The sequence below is a fragment of the Melanotaenia boesemani genome, chromosome 18 (assembly GCF_017639745.1).
Source record: "Melanotaenia boesemani isolate fMelBoe1 chromosome 18, fMelBoe1.pri, whole genome shotgun sequence".
Classification (NCBI taxonomy): domain Eukaryota; kingdom Metazoa; phylum Chordata; class Actinopteri; order Atheriniformes; family Melanotaeniidae; genus Melanotaenia; species Melanotaenia boesemani.
Window position 1 is genome coordinate 16410165 of NC_055699.1, and position 19425 is coordinate 16429589.

A 19425-nucleotide genomic window follows, 5' to 3' on the forward strand; every position below is an offset into this window, starting at 1 on the left:
ATGCCATTAGTTCTGGGAGGTTCATGAACCAATCTGCCTGCTCCTTTTGCCGTGCATGCTGAATGGTCCATTCTTGAATGCTACGAAGCATTTCAAGTGTTATAAAACAGAAGAAGCTTTGAAGACGAGTCCGGATACTTCTTCTGGCCTTAGCAGTTGGCTCTCCATCTGTGCCGTATGGTTCTATTGGGGTGAAATTGAGACATGTCCCCAGCTGTTCTTCATGCCACACTGTGCCATCTTTAGCCATCTCTGTCCTCTCACTTCCCAACCGAGCCCTCTTTTCTGGCAGTGGAGCAGTCTCATCATCTGCAAGGTAAACAATTTCACAATTTCAGAGGACGAAAATAGGATGTTTTGGAAATAAGATTAAAAAAATCCTTTATTTGTACCAAAATGGAGAAATTCCAGTGTTGCAACTCACAGTACAGGATTGAGTTAGGATTATTGGTTTCTGCTGGCCTTTTTTTTTTTTTTTATCTTATTTTACTCTCAGAAACATTTAAAAACTCTAAACAACAAAATGAAATATTTTGCTGCACAAGCAGCAGCAACGACTCTAATGGTTGTAGTGTGTCAATCATAAATGAGATTGTTTGCCACTAGCTCAGTCTAAATACAAGATAAAGAGGGTGTCGTGGTCATCCCCCGGGTCAGGTCCCGTCTCCCCTGCCTGTTCCCAATCTGCTGCTTGTCTGATTGTCACGCTTTATACCTCAGCTTCGGATTTTTATCAAAGAACGTTGTTGCAACCTGATCTCTCTGCATTCTGAGTTCAACTCCACACCTTGTCAGCATGACAACCACTTCCTTTCAAAACAGACTTCTCATTGTAGGCTGTAAACATGGAAATCTGGAAACAATATGCAGCCTTATATATCAGCTGTTTAAACTGTGTGTTTAAATCTCATTCAAGATTTTCAATATGAGAACTTTTGTTTTTGCCTTAAAAGAAGCTGGTCCCCACAAAGGTCGACCAAATGTAACACCACATTCCATTCACTGTGTAGCCTAAACCAGGGGTGTCCAAAGTCAGTCCCCAAGGGCTGCTGTGCAGGTCTTGAATGTTTCCTGCTGCAGCACATATGAATCTGATTAATGGGGCAACATGCTTGGTCAAAATCTGACAAGTTGTTGAAGACAGCCATTTATTTTGAATCAGGTGTGTTGGAGCAGGGAGACATCTATCACCTGCAGGACTGCAGCCCTCGAGGATTGAAACTGGACACCCCTAGCCTGAACTGAATACTGTTGTGGAATTCTGCATTTGATTGCAGTGGCGTATGTTTACTTGACTTCCTGTCGTTGAAGCTTCACTTTCGAAGACAGCCACATCCAGTCTGATGCCTGATGACTGCTTTGGTTATGAGTCATTAAATGAAGCATACTTGTGTTTAAAAATGTACATACTGTTTAGTTTATAAATAAAATACTTGAACCATGATGAAATGAATAAGACAATACCATGTTTAGAAATACTGCTTGAGCTATGAGTTAATGAGTGCGAGAGATGTGAACAGGAAAACAGATGAGGCGTGCAGTTTTAGTCATTAAAATGGAGCAGTTAGGCTGTGAGGAAACACTCTTACTCTTCTCTTTTCCACTAGGTTTCGAGTCTTTAACAGAGGATCAGAATTGTGCTATGTTTGTTTGTATGAGGCTTAATTTTTTAATAAAAGATTCCAGACTTTTCTGGGAAAAGTCTGATTCACATTTTAGGGTCTGACTCATTCTTTATTTAAGGGTAGTGAAAGGGACTTTGAGCCTACTGATACATGTTGTTTCTTCTCCACTGAGAAAGTAAGTTGTTCCACGTTTAAATAGAGACTTATGCTGGTAGAGAATAGATACTGCTGAAAACTGTCAAAGACGTATGGGTTTGCTGTAAGAATTTGAGTCAGATTTCCAATGTAACTTAATCTTGTGCATCACACCAGTGACTTGCATGGCCTTAAAACAAAGAAAATTGACAAGAGTCCACATGCTTAACGAAGCCCACCCAAAGTTTTCTTCAGGCCATTTAAACTGAGCGCTGAGGTAGTTCAGACCTGTGAAGTCTGTTGGCAATCAACAACACTGCACAACTTTTAGATTATTTCCTCCCACTGCTGACATCCTCACGATGCTTCATCTCCAACGCAGCAGAACTTTGGACCCACAAGCCTCCACTGACTTCCACAAGCTGTTCAAGTTTGACTTTCTGACAAACACTCTCTTTATTTATATCACCAGCAATTTAGTGGTCTTACAGGTTGTTGTATTCTTATGTTATCGCGATGAAAGTGTCGTCCTGACCTTAACACTTTGTGCCTAACAGCCTTCTCCCTATATCTGTCCAAAATAACCCCTGGAAGTTTTTCTGCATTCCCTTGTGCCAAGCCCCAATTTTTTCGCACCAAAGGGAGCTCAGTGACATCCTCCCCAGTGGCATCACCAGGCACCATCTGCAGCACCCCTTGCAGGACTTGGCAGGGCCCACAGCGGCTCTCCTGTGAAGCCTTCCAGCCGTTTCTGGCAGGTCAGTTCGATCCAATCCTGCTCTTCTTTTTCATCCCTTAGGTAACAGAGGATGTGTTTGAACTATGTAATGTTCAGCTTTGGCCAACTCTGTGTAACATGCACTAGTGGAAATATTCCTTTTTTCAGATCAAAGGACTCTACCACAGCCCCATATGTACACTTTATACCCTGTGGTTTATTACACCATCTGCTAATGTATATCATGGAGAATGCCAGGTCCTCAGGACAGATGTGTAGAATCAGGGGCACGAGTAATTAACAACATGTAGTGTGAATTTTTGGCTTTACGTAAGGAAAACCAACAACAGTCAAGTACTAAGCTGGCTTCTACTGTATTCTGTTGATTTGTTGAGCACAGTACATACGAGAATCTGAGGGCAGTGAGGGACACCAACCTTGAGTCAATACTGTGACAGAAAAACACCCCGAAAACCACTTTGCCAAAGAATTTAAGTTAAAGGAGCAAACAATCAAATGTAATTGACTCTTCTTGGTCTTAGTGACCCATTCTTTGGAGCTCAGGTGCGCCTACAGTAATTTAAACCCTGTCTCTTTTCACTAAGGGATATTCCTCAGCTGTGAGAAAGAAGTCCCCTTGAAAGAAACACTTTGCACTTTGTTGTTTTTGTACTGTAAATGGCATCATACTTTACTTTAAACATAATTGAAATAAATCTGCCCTAGATTGCTCGTGTCTTGTTCATTTATATAAAAAATATGGGTCATCTCCATCACCAGAAAAAACGATAAGTGACCTATTTAGCCCTCATTTATATGGTCATACCTTCATCAAAGCTAGCCAATGTGAGAAGTTAACCCCAAACTGAGCAAAGCTCCCTGGAGTCACCTGAACTTTAATGTTTGAGTTGTTGTAACGTATAAAAGAAATCATTAAGAGTGAAATGAAATGTTGCATGAATACATCCCCCAGAACATGAGGGAAAGCAGACAGGCAGAATTAAGTGCAGTAAAGCTGAAAGCAAAAGAAGAGACAAAAGGGAGCCAGGCAGCTGAGATGTGAGGTTAAGGTAGATAAAAAGGAATAAAAGAGAGTCAAAGAGAAGGCACATTAGTAGAGAAAAAAGAAAAAGAGAAATGACAGGAGGGAGTGGAGGTAATGATAGGGAATATTAAAAGCAGAGAGAGAGCACAAGGCAGAGAGAGAGTTTGAATATGCAGTTATAGTCTCGCTTTTTCTGTCTCATTATCTGGCAAAATAACAGGTGTTTTCTACCCAGTGTTAGAGGGGTAATAATGTGACCCATGCATCAACTGATAGGGGATATTAAATTGAACTCGGTACTAACACACTCCTCACCGTGGTATGACCTCAATGAGAAAATGAAATCAAGTTGTCCAGGGTAACAGTTTCTAGCAAGCAGGCTGTAATTTAAGAGAAAAATTACAAGTCATTGGTGTTCTAGGTAAAGGGGCTTATAGTGGTCATTGGGGCCAGTCATTGTCTCACGTTTTCTTGCAGGTGAGAAACTGGCCAGCTGGGAGCTCTAAGTGAGCTTTTCTTCCTTTCAGATTAATCGGATAATTCTAAAGACCTGTGGGTTTTAATTGTCAAAGAAGGACGTTGTATGGAGCTTAGAAGTTGGGACATTTTCAGATATTGCCTCATTTTTGCATGTACTCTTTTGCAGTGCCTCTTGAAAATGGTGGAGAGGTTTTAGAGTTTTTAGTGTGGGGTCGTAGTGGTGATAATTGTTTGAAACATTAACTGTCCTAGAGACATGGAAGATTTTCCCCAGCTCAATCCTTCCTCAGTTTAATCGAGATTTCTGAGTATTCATTGCTTCCTTCAGTTATTATCTATGGTGTTTGTTAAAGAGCTCTGACTTGGAGGGCAAGGATTTGTGTTTGTTGTGAAACTGCAAAGATTTATTCAAATATTAAGTTGATTAGCTTCACAAAGGAGAGCTTAAATGAGCCACAAAGAGATCATTAAAATCCAAGTGGCAAAAGATTTAGATGCTTATTTATTATTACCTTGCACTAAGAAAACAACCCAAAGAAGTTTAATTCTCAGGGGTGTTGTTTCTCTTTCAGCTATCTACCTGCTGTGAGAAGCTTCATGAAGATGTTCTGATCATGTTGGTCAAATGGTGTCACAAAAGCAAGAGGTTCTTACAGCAGTCATGACAATTCAAAGAAAAAAAAATCAGGAATAGTTCTGTCTTGACTTGCTTGCAAAGTCTTCTCCATTCAAAGTTCATTCTCCAATTATTGATACAACATAAATACAGTGATGTGAAAAATTAAGTCTATGCGTGGACATTGCAAACTTATTTTGCACCATAATCAGAGCAAACGTAATCCTCCTTGAAATAGCACCTTTGTGATATAGTGATATATTCAAATAAATACCTCAGTTTAATGATTCACATTGAAAACGCATCTAGAAAATGCAACAGTATTTGTCAACGTTTATCACATCTTTACATCCATGAAATTAAAATCAGGGATTTCAGATAGTAGTAAGGAAAGAAAAGTAGCAGGACTCAGGAGAAAAACTGATGAATAAAAGAGAAAGTTTAAGTCTTGTGCATTTTTGCTGAAGCTCAGTCTGCGAGGTAATCCAGGAGGTGATGAGAGACCCATCCATCCATTGCCTATAGCCACTTATTCCAATACAGGGTTGCAAGGGGGTCTGGACCCTATCCCACCAGCTACTAGGCAAGAGGCAGGGTATACCCTGGAGTAGTCGCCAGTTCATCACAGTGGACACGGCATGCATGACAGGAAATATTTTACTGAAAAGACAAAAGGTTTGTTTAAATGACATGGTTCGACATGGTTATTCGTTTTATTTTTTTCTGGTACGTTTTTGTACTTTCATATTCTTTTCTCATATTTCTGAGGTAAGAGCCAAGGTTGGAGTTCTCTCTTCACACTGAGTGTACACTGAGCCAGCACTTCTTAATTGTTCTTCAGCATGTCTTGCTTGCCTTCTCGGTAAACTGTTTGAAAGACCACAAAAGAAGTAGGAAATTTGTTTTATTGTACTTTGCTTGTTTCTTAATCTTGCACACAAACATTAAGAATGTGACAAAAAACTTTTAATTTCAAATACATCTGTCTGGGTCCTATCATGTTGTGTGATATAGACATTCTGACTCTTGATCACATGATTGTCATTTAAGCAGCCTTTTTAAATGTCATTTAGCCAGTTGTCTTCTTAAGGTATCTTTATATTGTGTAGCAAGTATGTGCTGTGGAGTAAGTAAAGAAAAGAAAAAGAAAACACTCTGTTTTTTTCTTTTCTTTTGTTTTGTTTTTTTTGTATGAAACAGAAGAGAAACTGATTTTTTGGAACATGTTTGTTTTTATAATAAATTATATGTTGACCCCCTGAAAAGACAGAAGAATTTATCTTATTTTTGGCTCCTTCTCTCCAGCAGATAAAGAAGTCCTTCACTTATCATCAGGAGAAAAAGGCATATTGTTTCATATTATTGTCCCCTGAAAATGAAAGATTTAGAGATGAAAGCCCTAGAATTAGGAATATATCCACTGAGTAACGTGAAGAGCTTATGAGGAGCTTTCTGAAGTACATAATGATTTAAATATACAGTAATAATTTATCATGTAGTCATTAATGCATTAATTAATGATCAGAAACATCTGAGGCATTCAGTTCAAACTTAGTGCATTTCCACACATGCATAAACAACCAAGCAGAAGGCAGCTGGGTAGCAAAGTGGTCTCAGTGCCTAAAACATCAAACAGAAATGAAGAATATTCATGGAAGGTTCTAAAATTATTTCTCAAATTTCAGTATTTCGGATGATCTCGCTCTAGTTCTCCAATGAGGTTTAGATGTTTACGCAACATAAACAAAGTTACCTCTATTTTTTCATGGTTTCATCAGTCTGTTGAATATTCTAGATGCTTGATTCATTTTATATTTTTTCCTCACGATTAAGCTTTCTTTTTGGTATAATTGGTAACCCTGTGATCAAATATATTTTAAGATAAACATCTGTGGGTGTGAACGTCTTTTGCCTGCATTCTGCACACACAGAGTTTGTCATGACTAACCCAGTTACTGGTCAGTGTGGTTTAGGTAGTTAAAAATTTGCCATGTTCATCAATCTACCTGTTTTATATTGGACCATACATCCACCTTTCTTGAGTTTTTCTTCTTTACCTCCACCAGCAACACACATTTCTGGGGCCATGTATTACTTCTAGTCTTCCTCCATACAGAGGAACTGAGGAGAAGAAATCATAAATTATAGGGGGATGACAGAAAGACAATATCAAATATATAGAAAGAAAAGTGCAAAAAAAAAAGGAAGAAAGGAAAAGAAGTAAATATTGGAAAGACTAATGGACAAGAAAGGGTGATGTAGTTGAAAAGATGCAGTGAAAAAGAGAGATCTGATCAAACATTCAAGGGGTGTTATAGGAAAAAAAACTGCCAATGAAGAATGCACTCAGCCTGGAATTTATTCATGGATGTATTTATAATGCATGCCCACAGAATGAATGACTTCCCACAGCGTGTGTGGCACAGGTGCACGTCTGTGCAGCCTCTACTTGTCTGCGCTGGACTGTGTGTTTATTGTGTACATGTGCAGTATGTCAGCAAAGACAGGACAATTGCTGACTGATGAGAGAACGTTTGTTTTAACGAGCCTCCAGAGTGGATTCACCTTGAGAGAGATTTGGTTTCTAGCTTTACTCCGCTTCTGCTGCTGTTTGAGAATCTCTGGAGCGTTCACCATAAGTCTACAGCTTGTGTGTGCATGTGTGTTTTGGGGATGTTTGTTTCCCTGTGTGTGTTTTATTTCTGTATTTTTGTGCAGCGTGTCTGAGTTTTCAGATTGTGCATTCAGTTTTTGTGAACAAATGTAGCAGGGGATAAAGTGATTTACAGGATATGTGTGTATTTCTGTGTACTAGAAAAGTGTTTGTAAACCATTTACCCAATTACTACAGCAACCAAGACAATTAAATACGGAAACAGCCGATAAAAGATGTGAATGTAACACAAAACAATGATGCGATCCTAATGTCTTCAGATGCCACTGCTGCCCTAGTTTGCAAATACTCTTAAATTCATTATTATTTGCCTGAGATATTGAGGATCTAGATAAAAATGTGACTCTTTTCTTTAAATATCAGGGCAGCAGAGATAGTGGGGGAATCGTTAACTGGTTCATCCACCTTGCTTTAACAAGGTAGATCCTCCTCTGTAGGAGAATCAATGAAGCGGCTAATTGTCTGACTGTTGATGCTTCATTACACTCTATTAGAATTACACGTGAAAATAGCCCTTTCTAAAGAAGCACATTCAAGTGGGGGATACTAATGTTCATACAGATTTGTTTAGGGGGCTCATCGTGTAATAATGTTTTATAATATTTTTTTTTATTTTTTCACAATGTATATTATGGGGTGGATAATGCTTGCATTAAATAGTGGGAGTAGGGATTAATTGTATTTCATGAAATGCTGTCTACAGAATATCTTTTTTTTTTTTTTTTTTTTTTAGAAATTGTATATTTTTAACTGATTTGTTATAACAGTTTAAAAAAGGAAACTAAGAAAAAAAAGGGGAGTGAAAGCAAAGCTACACTTGAGTGAGAATATAGGAAGTACATTTGGCCTCTAGGGGTCCCCATAACAAATCCAAGCCGCTCCTCCGTCCTGCCGTTAACGTCTCTGTCAGCTCTTTATGAAACACGTTGACTGTTTACAACATCAATGGCGGAAGTTGCTCCATTCAGTAAGTTTTTGCTCATTTTTCATGTCCTATGGTTGATGACAGCCTTACAGTATGACGTCTACATATGTAACGTGAAAGTCGGACTCGACATGTTTGTTGTAGTTCTTTGTTTTTTGTCAGAACAGTCCGGTTTTATCCGGAGCAGAGCAGAGACGTGTCTCTCTGCCTCATGTCATTGTGGTTAAAGTGTGTGAAAGTGATGTTAAAGTTCAGTCGACAGTGGGAGTATCGACTAATATGTGATTTTGGGATCGGTTCAATATAAAATATGCTTGGTTTTATTAGTTTATGCTAAATGAGGTGCTGTTACATTTAGCTGTCATACATTTATATGAGGTCTGAAAGCATGAATATATATATATATATATATATATATATATATATTATAAACCCGTTCATTATTTTCAGCTTATTGTATCTTTATTGTAGTTATTGTATCTTTTGTACAAATATTTTGAACAAAAAATTTGGTGAGTACTATTTCTCACATTTGAAGACAAGAAAAGTTTACATAATAAACTTACTGGCTGGCCACTTTATTGAGTACACCTTGTTTGACCCCCTTTTTTTGCCTTTAAAGCTGCCTTAATTTATCCTATTAGAGATTAAACATTGTTGGAATCATTCCTCAGAGATTTTGCTTTATGTTGACATGACAGCATCACACATTTGCTGCAGATTTGTTGGCTGTACATCCCTGATGAGAATCTCCTGCTACACATCCCAAAGCTGCTCTGTGGGATTGAGATCTGCTGACTGTGGAGTACACTGAATGTATGAAGCAGTAGGATAACACACTATACTGTGTGTTATCCTACTTAAAGTAGTAATCAGAAGACAGGTGCCCTGTAGTGATGGACATGATCAGCAGCATCATCTTGGTTGTAACTAGTAGTTATTTTAATTCTTTTTTATCATCTCCAACCAGTCTGCCCATTCTCCTCTAACATCAACAAGGAATTTTTATCCAGACAACTGCTGCTCAATGGATATTTTCTCTTTTTCAGACCATTCTCAGACCATTCTCTGTAAACCCTAGATATGGTGGTGAATGAAAATCCCAGTAGATCAGCAGCTGCTGAAATACTGAGGCCAAGCCATCTGGCACCCGCTACCATGCCACATCCAAAGTCACTTAAATCCCCTTTCTTCCCCATTGAACACATTTGCTAATTCATGGTAGCTGTGTGGTAAAGATATAGTAGTTTGTCCAAAGTTATTACTGCACTAAAAGTCGCTTTGTTTTGGTTGTGATTCTATAAAGATGAACCACATTAAAAGCTTTTCAGATTTGTAATTATCCATACATCTGCTCCTATGTCCATTCACTAATTGTTCCTATAAGATTTTTTGTCCTTTTTCATTGTAATGTCTTGCTTACTGATGAGGTATTAAGTGTGTTTTATGTAGGTGTAAAACACCATTTATATACTCACTTTTGTTTGCAGGTGACAGGAAGGAAACCTGACAGTGATAATCATTGAGAAGAGGTTTAAACTGTGGTTAAAGGTTGAGCTGAGGTTGAATTATTACTGTGATCATTAACTACATACAAGTGTCTTCACTTATATTTTCTTAAACCTTGGTTTGCATTGAGAGGAAAAAGTTGAAAGGTGAGCTGCAGGAGTGCTGGTGAGGTGAAGGTGCAGTATGTTTTATTGCTTGTGTTGTGCATGTTTCTATATGTTTGAAGTAACTTTATGTATGTTGGCGTATTAGACCAAGCTGTCTACCAATGACTGAAATGCAATTCTCTTCATTTTTATGAAAAAAATTGACAGCTGTTGTCTTGTTTACTCTTGTTTTTTGTTTGCTTGTTCTGCTTTGAATGGTGTATAATTGTTATACACCAATATGATAATGTGATATGTAATATTAGTAATATGATCATTTCTCCAAACAAACTATTATGTCGAGTTTGTAGCACCTAAATATTCTGTTGAAGAAATATTAGGTAAAGACGGAGACTGTTAAATCAGTTAACATGACAGTTTTCTTCTTAATTCTGTGTCAGTAGGTTGTAATTAATCAATTAATACATTAATCCTCTCACTTCTGACTAGCTTGAGATGTTTGTTTTCTGTTCAGCACACAGGTTTTGTTACAACTGCAGCAATAATCTCATTTGATGAGCGTTTATTTCAATGAAATTATTAACAGACTTTGGGTTTCCAGGTTTTTAGACATCTTTAGACAAGAAGATTTGATGGCATCACTAAAGATTCGTAGAAGACATTAAAAACAAGTACAAAAATAATTTTGTACTTGCATTTGTACACAATGGTACGTCAAAGTTCAGGGGAAAATCTATATAAATAAATAGCCATGTGAGTAGATGTGTAATCTGAACTTATAAGATAAGAGGGCATGTTTTTTTTAACCCATTAAGACCGGATGGGTGTGCTTATGGTATGCAGGTAAATCCTGAACTTGTTTATTTTTTTTACAGTCAATTATAGTTTAATTTGTCTTTTTATCAACCCTGAAAGCAGATTTTAGAAGTTTTTTTTCTTTCTTTCTTTCTTATGGACATCTTATAGCTTTCTCTTGTTTTTTAGGCATCACATTTCAGAGACCTGAGAAGGATCACTGAAGCATTTAGAGCCACTTTTGGTACAATATTTAAAAAGCTAGAGTAGTTTCAGTTATCATAATAGACCTTTACATTTACTCACTGAATGATGACGTATTAACAAAAGCAGTAGTTTTTACAATGAAAGTGCCCAAAAATGTGCATCTCCATGTAGCATGCATTTTCTATACCACTTTATTAACAAAGAAGATTATTAGTAGATTTATTAGTAAAGATAGAAATAGAAAAATTAAATTTAGATGCAACCATTAATCTTGGTGTTAACAGCCTTAATGTTGTTATGCTCTTACATAGTTTCTATATAGTTTGCTTTTTTTCTGAGGGAATAAGTAGCCCAGAGGATAGCAGTTAATAAACAATGCATAGAGAAGTAATTGAAAATTAAATTACTCCTTTTAGTAGGTTAAAAAGCAAAGGAGAAAAAGATGGGACAAAAACAATAAAATCAAGAAGAGTCACAAAGTCTGACCTTGTCTCCTCAGTTTCATCTGAATCGGCTAACTAAACACAGATTCCTGTGAAATCTCACCATGGATGAAGAGTGGACACCTCTGGACTGCCTGTTGCCTTCAGGTACTGCCTTTTAAACATCACTTATGTAAACATACATGCTCACTGTTAGTCAGCAACACAAGGCCATGCACAAGCTGCACTTCCCACCTGCTTAGTAAAATGAGGGTCTGCTTTATTACTCAACAGATCTGACCTGTTAAGCTACAGACAGGATGTCTCATGATGTCAGAGGTTGCATGATTGAGTCTATGTGGATTTGGCTTTTTCCACCATGTCCCCACAGAGGCTTAAAAAGATTTAAATCTGCATTGTTTGGGTGTGGGTTTGTTTTTTTCCTTTCTTTGTCATGCTCCTTTAGTCGGTTTGTGGAGTATTGGATTGTTACAAGAGGATCAATGATGTTCACTCGTAGCTGATTTGTGTACCCTGATGTGTCTGCATCTGATAAAAATGCACACTTACTCACATTACTGTCCCACTTGTCTTCTGCTCCCTGCTTTCATCACTCAGGGAATTGGATTTCAGAAACAAATCACTACCACTTTCATTACACCAGCATGTCTACGGATGAAATGTGTCTTTGTGCTGCGCTTGCTTTGAAGAAGTCTGATTTTTGAAATCTTGAAAAAAATGTATAATCAAGGAAGCTCTTGAATGAACTCCCAGCTGTCATTAACATTTGATTTACTCTAATGTAGTAGTGTACTTTAATGGGACATTTGAGTAAAAAATCAGCTTTTTCCAAAAGCAAGGTAACTCTTTATTTTTTCTAGAGCGATTCATTTTCCTAATATTAATCTGACACATTACATTTTTTTCATTATTTTAATCCACTGGAACCTTATGAAACATACAGTCAAATGAAAACTGGGGGACAAACAGGTTTCATGTATAAGAAGATCATAGAAAATAATCTTGTCCTCATAAGGTCTTAAAATGAGATAAATATAACCTCAGATGAACAACAATATTATATATTACATTGTGTATTTAACAAAATCTAAGTCAAGAGGTCTTTCTTACCTTACATTATGATAATACACAGATGAATCCTCCAGATTAACAAGTAGTCAAAACTTCAGCACACTTTATGATGATCAGTTAAGTGTTGATTAGCATCACCTGACTGCTGCTTCCCCTCTTAATCCCTGTGGTGGAGGGAGGAATGGTGTGCTTTGTGTTTTTACTCATTGTTTCTGCATTTTTGGCTCAGGATTTATTTTAGTAAATAATAGGATGCTGTATTTTGTTTGTTTTTCTTCATTTTGGGTTGTATGAGCTATGATGATGTGATTGGGTTGTACCCAAAAAAAAAAAAAAAAAAAGTAGCATATACTTTCTTTTTGCTGTTATTCTATATATTTTTTTAAAGATCTATGAATGAGATGCATCGATAGACAGCCTATTCCATGTGTTTTTCACACTGCCTGCAAGTGGCAGCAAACATGTAAAACAGGTAGATCTGCAAAGGTGTTTGTAACACCAATCTATACCCACTGTAGCACCTTGCTACCTGCAGCAGGTGGAAGAAAGCAAGCTCTCTTCTGGCGCTCAATATGAGGTGCATGTGAACTCCTTAGTAATGCGAGTGTGTGTGTGTGTGTTTGTAGAGTAGAGGAGAAAATGCCTGTATAAGCCTGAAGACAGGTTTTACCCAGGCTTGTAAAGGTTAAAGAGATACAGCCGTTTGGCAGCAGAACGAGCAGAAGTTTTCTCCATCTCTACAATCTTTGCGGTTCCTATGCGTTTTTTTCAGATTACTGCTTATAAAGAGATTAGAGTAAATTTTGGAGGTGGTCACTATTGGGATAAAAAAAAGGAATAAATCAAGAACCTCACTCTCTTTGTCCAAATTAAACTATGGTGTGTGATTTTCCTCATAGGCAATACATATTGTTCCTCCAGAGAAAGAAAGAAATAGAGAGCTTAGACTTGAAAAGAACTTGCTACATCCCCAGTATGCTCCACACTGTCTGAGCCTGTCTGATCCTCTTTGGATTCTTTGGGATAAAACAATCACAGACGTTCATATAACACTGTAGGCACACTGTGTGGTCACAGGATGAATATTAGGTCTGAGTCCTAAAAAGAAAGAAAGAAGAAAAAGCCCTTTTAATGCATTTCAGTTATCTGAGTTAATTGTCAAATTCCTGAAGCAGTTTCAAAAGAGTGTGGCAAAGTGGTGTGCCCACCTTCCTCTAACCAGCCACAGTGATCTGGTTGGACATTTTCAGTGTCTGTGGATGACAATTCAGGGTGGAATGTGAAGATTGCTCCACTAGACGAGAATATGAGGCATGCGACTAGCAATAGCAACAAAAATGTTTTTTTTTTCTTCCAAAGTACTGTAGTGAATTAAATTGACTATAAATTCTCTAAAATTAAATCAAAACGGCAAGGTACTAAATGCTAAATTGCAACTCAGTTTATAATTTAACTAGGCTGCAGTTTGATGTAAATAGACCAATAGTGATGCCCTTGTTGATCATACACATGTTTACTATTTTTGCTCTTGTTTTGTAGCATTTTCAGAGCATACTTGTAGTTTCTTTGGTGCCTCAGTTGTAGAAACTGAACCTTGCCTCAGATCGAGCTGTAAATGTGCATCAGGTTATGTTCCATTTATTGAAGTTGCCATTTACATATAGAAAAACTTTATTTATTTATTTATTTTTTGCTATAGACAAACTTGGGAATTGTCTGAAATGGTATTTAAATGGGGTTGCATGGTGGTGTGGTGGTTAGGACCATAGCCTCACAGCAAGGTCACTGCTTCGAGTCTGGGCTGGGGGGAGGTTCTAACAGTGGCCTTTCTGTGTGGAGTTTGCGTGTTCTACCCGTGTATGTGTGTGTTCTCTCCAGGTACTCTGGCTTTCTCACACCATCCAAAGCATGCATGTTAGGTTAATTAGTCACTCTAAATTCTACCTAGGAGTGAATGTGAGTGGTTGTTTTTCTCTCTGTTTTGGCCCTGCGATGGACTAGCGACCTGTCTGGGGTGTACCTGCCTTTCGCCTGCTAATTGCTGGGCAAAGGCTCCAGCTTCCCCACCTCTCTGAATTTGACTAAGCAGTATGGATGGATAGATGGTATTTAAATGTAAGTAATAGTCAGTAATGAGGTACAAAATGTTAGATATTCACAACTGTCTGTCTGATCCCACCAAAAAGGAAGAAAAACACTCTGCTTCTCTCTATTGCAGAGTAAATCTCTGTGAATTGGTCCAGTTTGTGTCTTTGAGTGTTGATCACACAAAATAAACTATTTGGGAGGCTTTTTGTATTTATCTTTTCTCAATTTTCTGACACAGTTAATGGCAGATGAGTCTGTAATTGGAAATGAAAATGAAAAGAACAGAATGCATCTTGTTGTCATCTGGTGATGAGTACCACAGGAGGGATGCAGCGTACTTCATTTTCTACAGGTTTCTTTTTTTTTTTTTTTTTTTTTTTTTCTTTTTCTTTTTAGATAATAACCAAACTTGGAGCAATTTTGACACCAGCACAATTTTAGCTTTTTACTGAAAGACACAAAGACCAGACTTATAGCTTTACTTTGAGGGTCTACACATCCATATTGGAGGAAGGTTTATGAATTACTCGTTTCATTGTGTTTAACCTGTGTGTTTTTTTTTTAAGTTTAGATGGACTATTGACGCAGAAGAAATTTCACTGCTATTTAAATGTGCAGGAGTTACCACCAGAGCTTCTATCACACATTCAATTCTTACCATTATTTTGTGGCATCTAAACTTTTCTGTCTGTTTAAAATTACATTGTTGGTGTTGTTTTTTGTTTTTATTTCACTTTGAGACAACAATCTGACTAGACTGAACAGTCACGTACCACTTTCAGTCCAGCCCAGGTGTGAAGTAGTCACATTAGCAGGCAGGTGCAACAGTGTTTGGTAAATTTTCCATATGATCTACTGTTCAGATGAATCTCACAGACTGTGTTATTGAATAAATAAATAACAGTGCTTTTTTAGCTTTTAGCATACATCTGCACACCGTTGAATTAACAATACTTTATTAATCCCCGAGGGAAAATTTAATTTGATCACTTTTGATCACTCTTTTTAAAAGCATTCTCCAAATCTATCAGATTACAAGGACATCTCTTGTGCACAGCCCTCTTAAAATCCTCCCATAGATTTTCTTCTGGGTTTTGGGCTCTGACTGGGCCACTCTAAAACCTTAACTCTTCTCTTGTGTGTTTGAGAACAGCCATTGTTTTTTGTGATATGAATGTATGCTTGTAGTTATTGTCCAATTAAAAGGTGAAATTCTTCTTCAGCTTCAGCTTTGCTACAGACACCTGAAGGTTTAGGGCATAAAATGAATTATCTATTCCCTCTACCTTGACTAAAACTCCAGTTCCAGCAAAAAAAAAAAAAAAAAAGGAGCCCAAAGCATGATGCAGCCTCCATCATGCTTCACCATGGGTATAGTTTTCTTTTGGTGAAAACAGCTCGTCTTTTTGCCCCCAATATACCTTTTGGAATTATGTCCAAAGAAGTTCAACTTTGGTCTCATCAGACCACATTTTCCCCACATGCTGTAGTTTTATTTCTTCTTGTTCTATTGTATGAATACCATTTTAAACATTTAGAGTTATTATTTCATGTGCTGACTGTTCTGAAGTGCCAGGTCAGGTGGTTGAGTGGGCAACCCATCTACACAACCCCCACTTACATACTCACAGCCACCCCAAACATTTGAAGATTTGCACAGCTGCCTTATATATGCGTTTCAATTCCCACTCCTGCAGTCATCTGTCATTGTGTCCTTGGGCAAGACACTTAACCCTCCTTGCCTCCAGTGTTGGCATCACTGGTGAATGAATGTGGATGAATGTTCGGTGATGGTCGGAGAGGGCGTAGACGCGGATTGGCAGCCACGTTTCCGTCAGCCTGCCCCAGGGCAGCTGTGGCTACACACGTTTCCTACCATCACCAGGTATGAGTGAGGAGTGGATGAATAATGGATACACAATGTAATGAATGAAAAAGCAGTCCGATTATGGGTAGTATTTGCAATACGACATTTTATTTCTCAAGTCGTGATTGCCTTCAAATCATCTTATGTATTTTAACCTCTGATAGAGCCCCAAACGCTTCTTTTGGAGTTAAGATGTGAATACTTTTAAATCAAAGAGAGTCTCCACTTTAGGTCCACTGTCATTACCAATAACTGTTACTTACATATGTTTTTTTTTTTTTTTTTTTTTGGTAAACAGCTAAAATAGTCAAAATTGTGCCATTTTTTTTCCCTAATTACATGTTATCTTTTGGTAAATTGTTAACTTCTTTGTCATTTTAAAATGTGATTAATCATTACTGGTTTTAAATAAAAGTAATCATCTTCTTTGATAACAGTGGCTACTGTAATTGTGCTTCAGACTTTTCTACATATATTTGTATACTTGACATTCTCGCATGATGTGTGCAGGGCAGGAACACAAAATTACTTTTGATTTTCTGTTCGTATTCAGCTTGAAAATTGGTAACGGACCAAGGTCAACATCACTCAAGAGACATCCACTTCTGTTCGGAAGCCATCAGCACATTTGAAGCATCTAGTGAAAGAAATGTTTGCTGGAATACATTAACTAAGCATTACAGAAGTTTGCTCGCATGATTTAGTCTAAAGATCTCAAGGGGTGAACAAACAATCTGAGAAAACCTGAGCAAACAAATCCTGATGATTTCATTTTGTTCACAAGTTTGTCATTTGCCATCAAAGAAAAACAAAGGTGTTTACAAACTCCTGCATCATAAAATCTTTTCCTACAACTCTACAGTATAGTCAGACACTTTTCCCTCCATTAGTTAAATTTGGAATATATTTCTATGGTGTCTTCTGTTTAATCTCTTGCAGGAAATGCTTATCTAGACTCTCGGAGGAGAATATGAAAACAGCCCCTGGATGTCTGCATTTTAAACTCCCTGGTGTGCACAGTTAGCCTCATAAATTTCACCATTTTAATTATAAATGCCTATTCCTGGAATATCTATGTGCTAGCTTATGTGCTTGGATTTAGTGTGTGTGTGTGTGTATGTTTCTGTTTGTGGTATTTATGCTGTCTCACACTTTTAAAATCCCAAGGTGACATTTCTTTGAAAACAGTACACGAAAGGCCATGCACTTCCTTGTGTGTGCGTGTGTGATCAGAGGTTATCTGAAAAGTCACGGCTGGTTGAGTTTGTCTTTTGTTCTCTGTACTTTTCCAGCCAATTAAGAGAGCAGACTGACAAATCTGCTCCTCCTCTTTCTTCTCTTCACCTGCCCCTCCCTGTGTCCTCCTTTCTTTTATTCCTCCTTTGCCTTTACATCCTCTTTTAACACGGGTGAGGGATTGACTTTCGTATTTGAAGTGACCTTCCAGGGATGTGAACTTTTTTAACAACATCAAGCCCACCGCTGCAGCAAAGAGGCAAACCTAAAGGATGCTTTTTAACTCAGCCAAGCTGGGATACACTCTTTATACCAGAGGGTATAAATCCATAAAGGGTGATTTTTTTCTTTTCATTTATTTTTCTTTTTCTTGAAAACTTGAGAGTGATTCTGCCAGGAGAAATTCATGACAGCTAAAAACAGTATATTTTTTAATAAAGTATATTTTATGGGTATGTTTTCGTCCCTACTATTTTTTTTCTGGCTTCAACAACAATAAAAGTGTATTGGAAATCATACATTTTTCCATATGGTGTCTGTGAAATTTACATGAGAATATATAATTGGAACATGTTACTTGGATTTGGGATTTTCACTTTGCTGTTGAAGGCAACTTTAAAATGGATTACAAATCATTTATAGCAGCAGATATGAGAAGCACAGACAAATGAATAAGCAGTGGGAAGTTTGAAGGCGAGGGGAATAGAGGCAGTGCTTTCATATTTGGTCCATTAAGGATTTTCTAGCAGCTCTTATGTTATCAATAAATGCATGTTTTTCTTTTCTTTCTTTGCCTCCCTCCCTTCCCATCCATCTCCTGCAGAGAGACAGATAGATAAATTACAGTGCTAAAATATTAGTTAAGGGATCTGCATTAGCAGCAGAGCAAAATAACAGCTAAAAGCAAGATTGATGGGGGGTGGGGGAATGAAAAGGTTTATGAAATGCTGCACTGTAAGACAGAACTTGACAAAGAAACAAGGAAGGTACCTGAGGATGAGAGATCCTGTTCGTGTCACAATTTTGAAAGTGTTTTTCTTTGCTATGTAGCTACAGCTCTGGGTGTAACCAAGGTCAAGATATTCAGATGAAAATTGATTAAATGTGTGCATAGATTTCCACTTATTTTTTGAGGTCTTGGACAGTGATTGTGAGCCTGGTCAAGGTGAGTGAAGGTGTAGTTCATGAAACTCATTGCGTGAGATGAATATGTACGGTTTCTTCCCAATTTGGGCTTATTATTGATGTTACACACAAACCACTTGCAGCTTAATTAGATCAAATGTAAAGAATTTTGAAGTCTCATGATGAAATAAAAACTTACTTGGAAGGGTTTCTGTTTTTAATCCTTCGCCCTTTTTTTTTCCCATCTTTCTGCAGAGGGTGATAATGGCCTCATTATTACAGCTTTTTAATTTTCTCTTTGAGCACATTCAGTGCCGTGAACAAAAGCCTCCAGTTTGCATTTAGAAAGTATTGTCTTGAAAATTGAAGTAATAATATGTTCTTTCGTAGCTTTTATTTTAATATTTGGTTATTGTGCTTTGTCTGTTGTCTGTCTTATGTCCTAATTCTCCTCTGTCTCCTGCAGGGACACAGAGGATCTGTCTAATCATTCTCAACCAGCCCCTTGATAAAGAATACCTTCACATTCTCTGGAGTAAAGGTAGATATCTCACAAATCATAAAGATTGATTGGAAATGTTCCTTTTATATGACTTAAATCCCATTTGCATGGGTTTGAATGTTGGATGTATTCTCCAGTTGTTTTTGTACTATTGTGCTCTCTAGCATGCTTGATTGTGCAAAATTTTAATTTGATGCCATGTAGTTTTAAATGGTCCTTCCCCACCTTCAATCCACCTGATACCTGTGATTTCTTTA

General features: G+C 37.5%; 1 protein-coding gene across 2 annotated transcripts in view; it reads left to right on the top strand.

Annotated features, from left to right (window-relative positions):
* Positions 1 to 8188: 8188 nt before the first annotated feature.
* tpk1 (thiamin pyrophosphokinase 1) overlaps positions 8189 to 19425 on the top strand; it is a 97224-nt gene continuing 85987 nt past the window's right edge. The window contains exons 1-3 of one of the 2 annotated variants that reach the window (XM_041968443.1): positions 8189 to 8260; positions 11336 to 11426; positions 19133 to 19207. In XM_041968443.1, the coding sequence (XP_041824377.1) occupies positions 11384 to 11426; positions 19133 to 19207 (118 nt within the window). In that variant the 5' untranslated portion in view covers positions 8189 to 8260; positions 11336 to 11383. Of the gene's footprint in view, positions 8261 to 8316; positions 8438 to 11335; positions 11427 to 19132; positions 19208 to 19425 lie in introns of those variants that run through there. The other variant, XM_041968444.1, reaches the window with a different exon arrangement.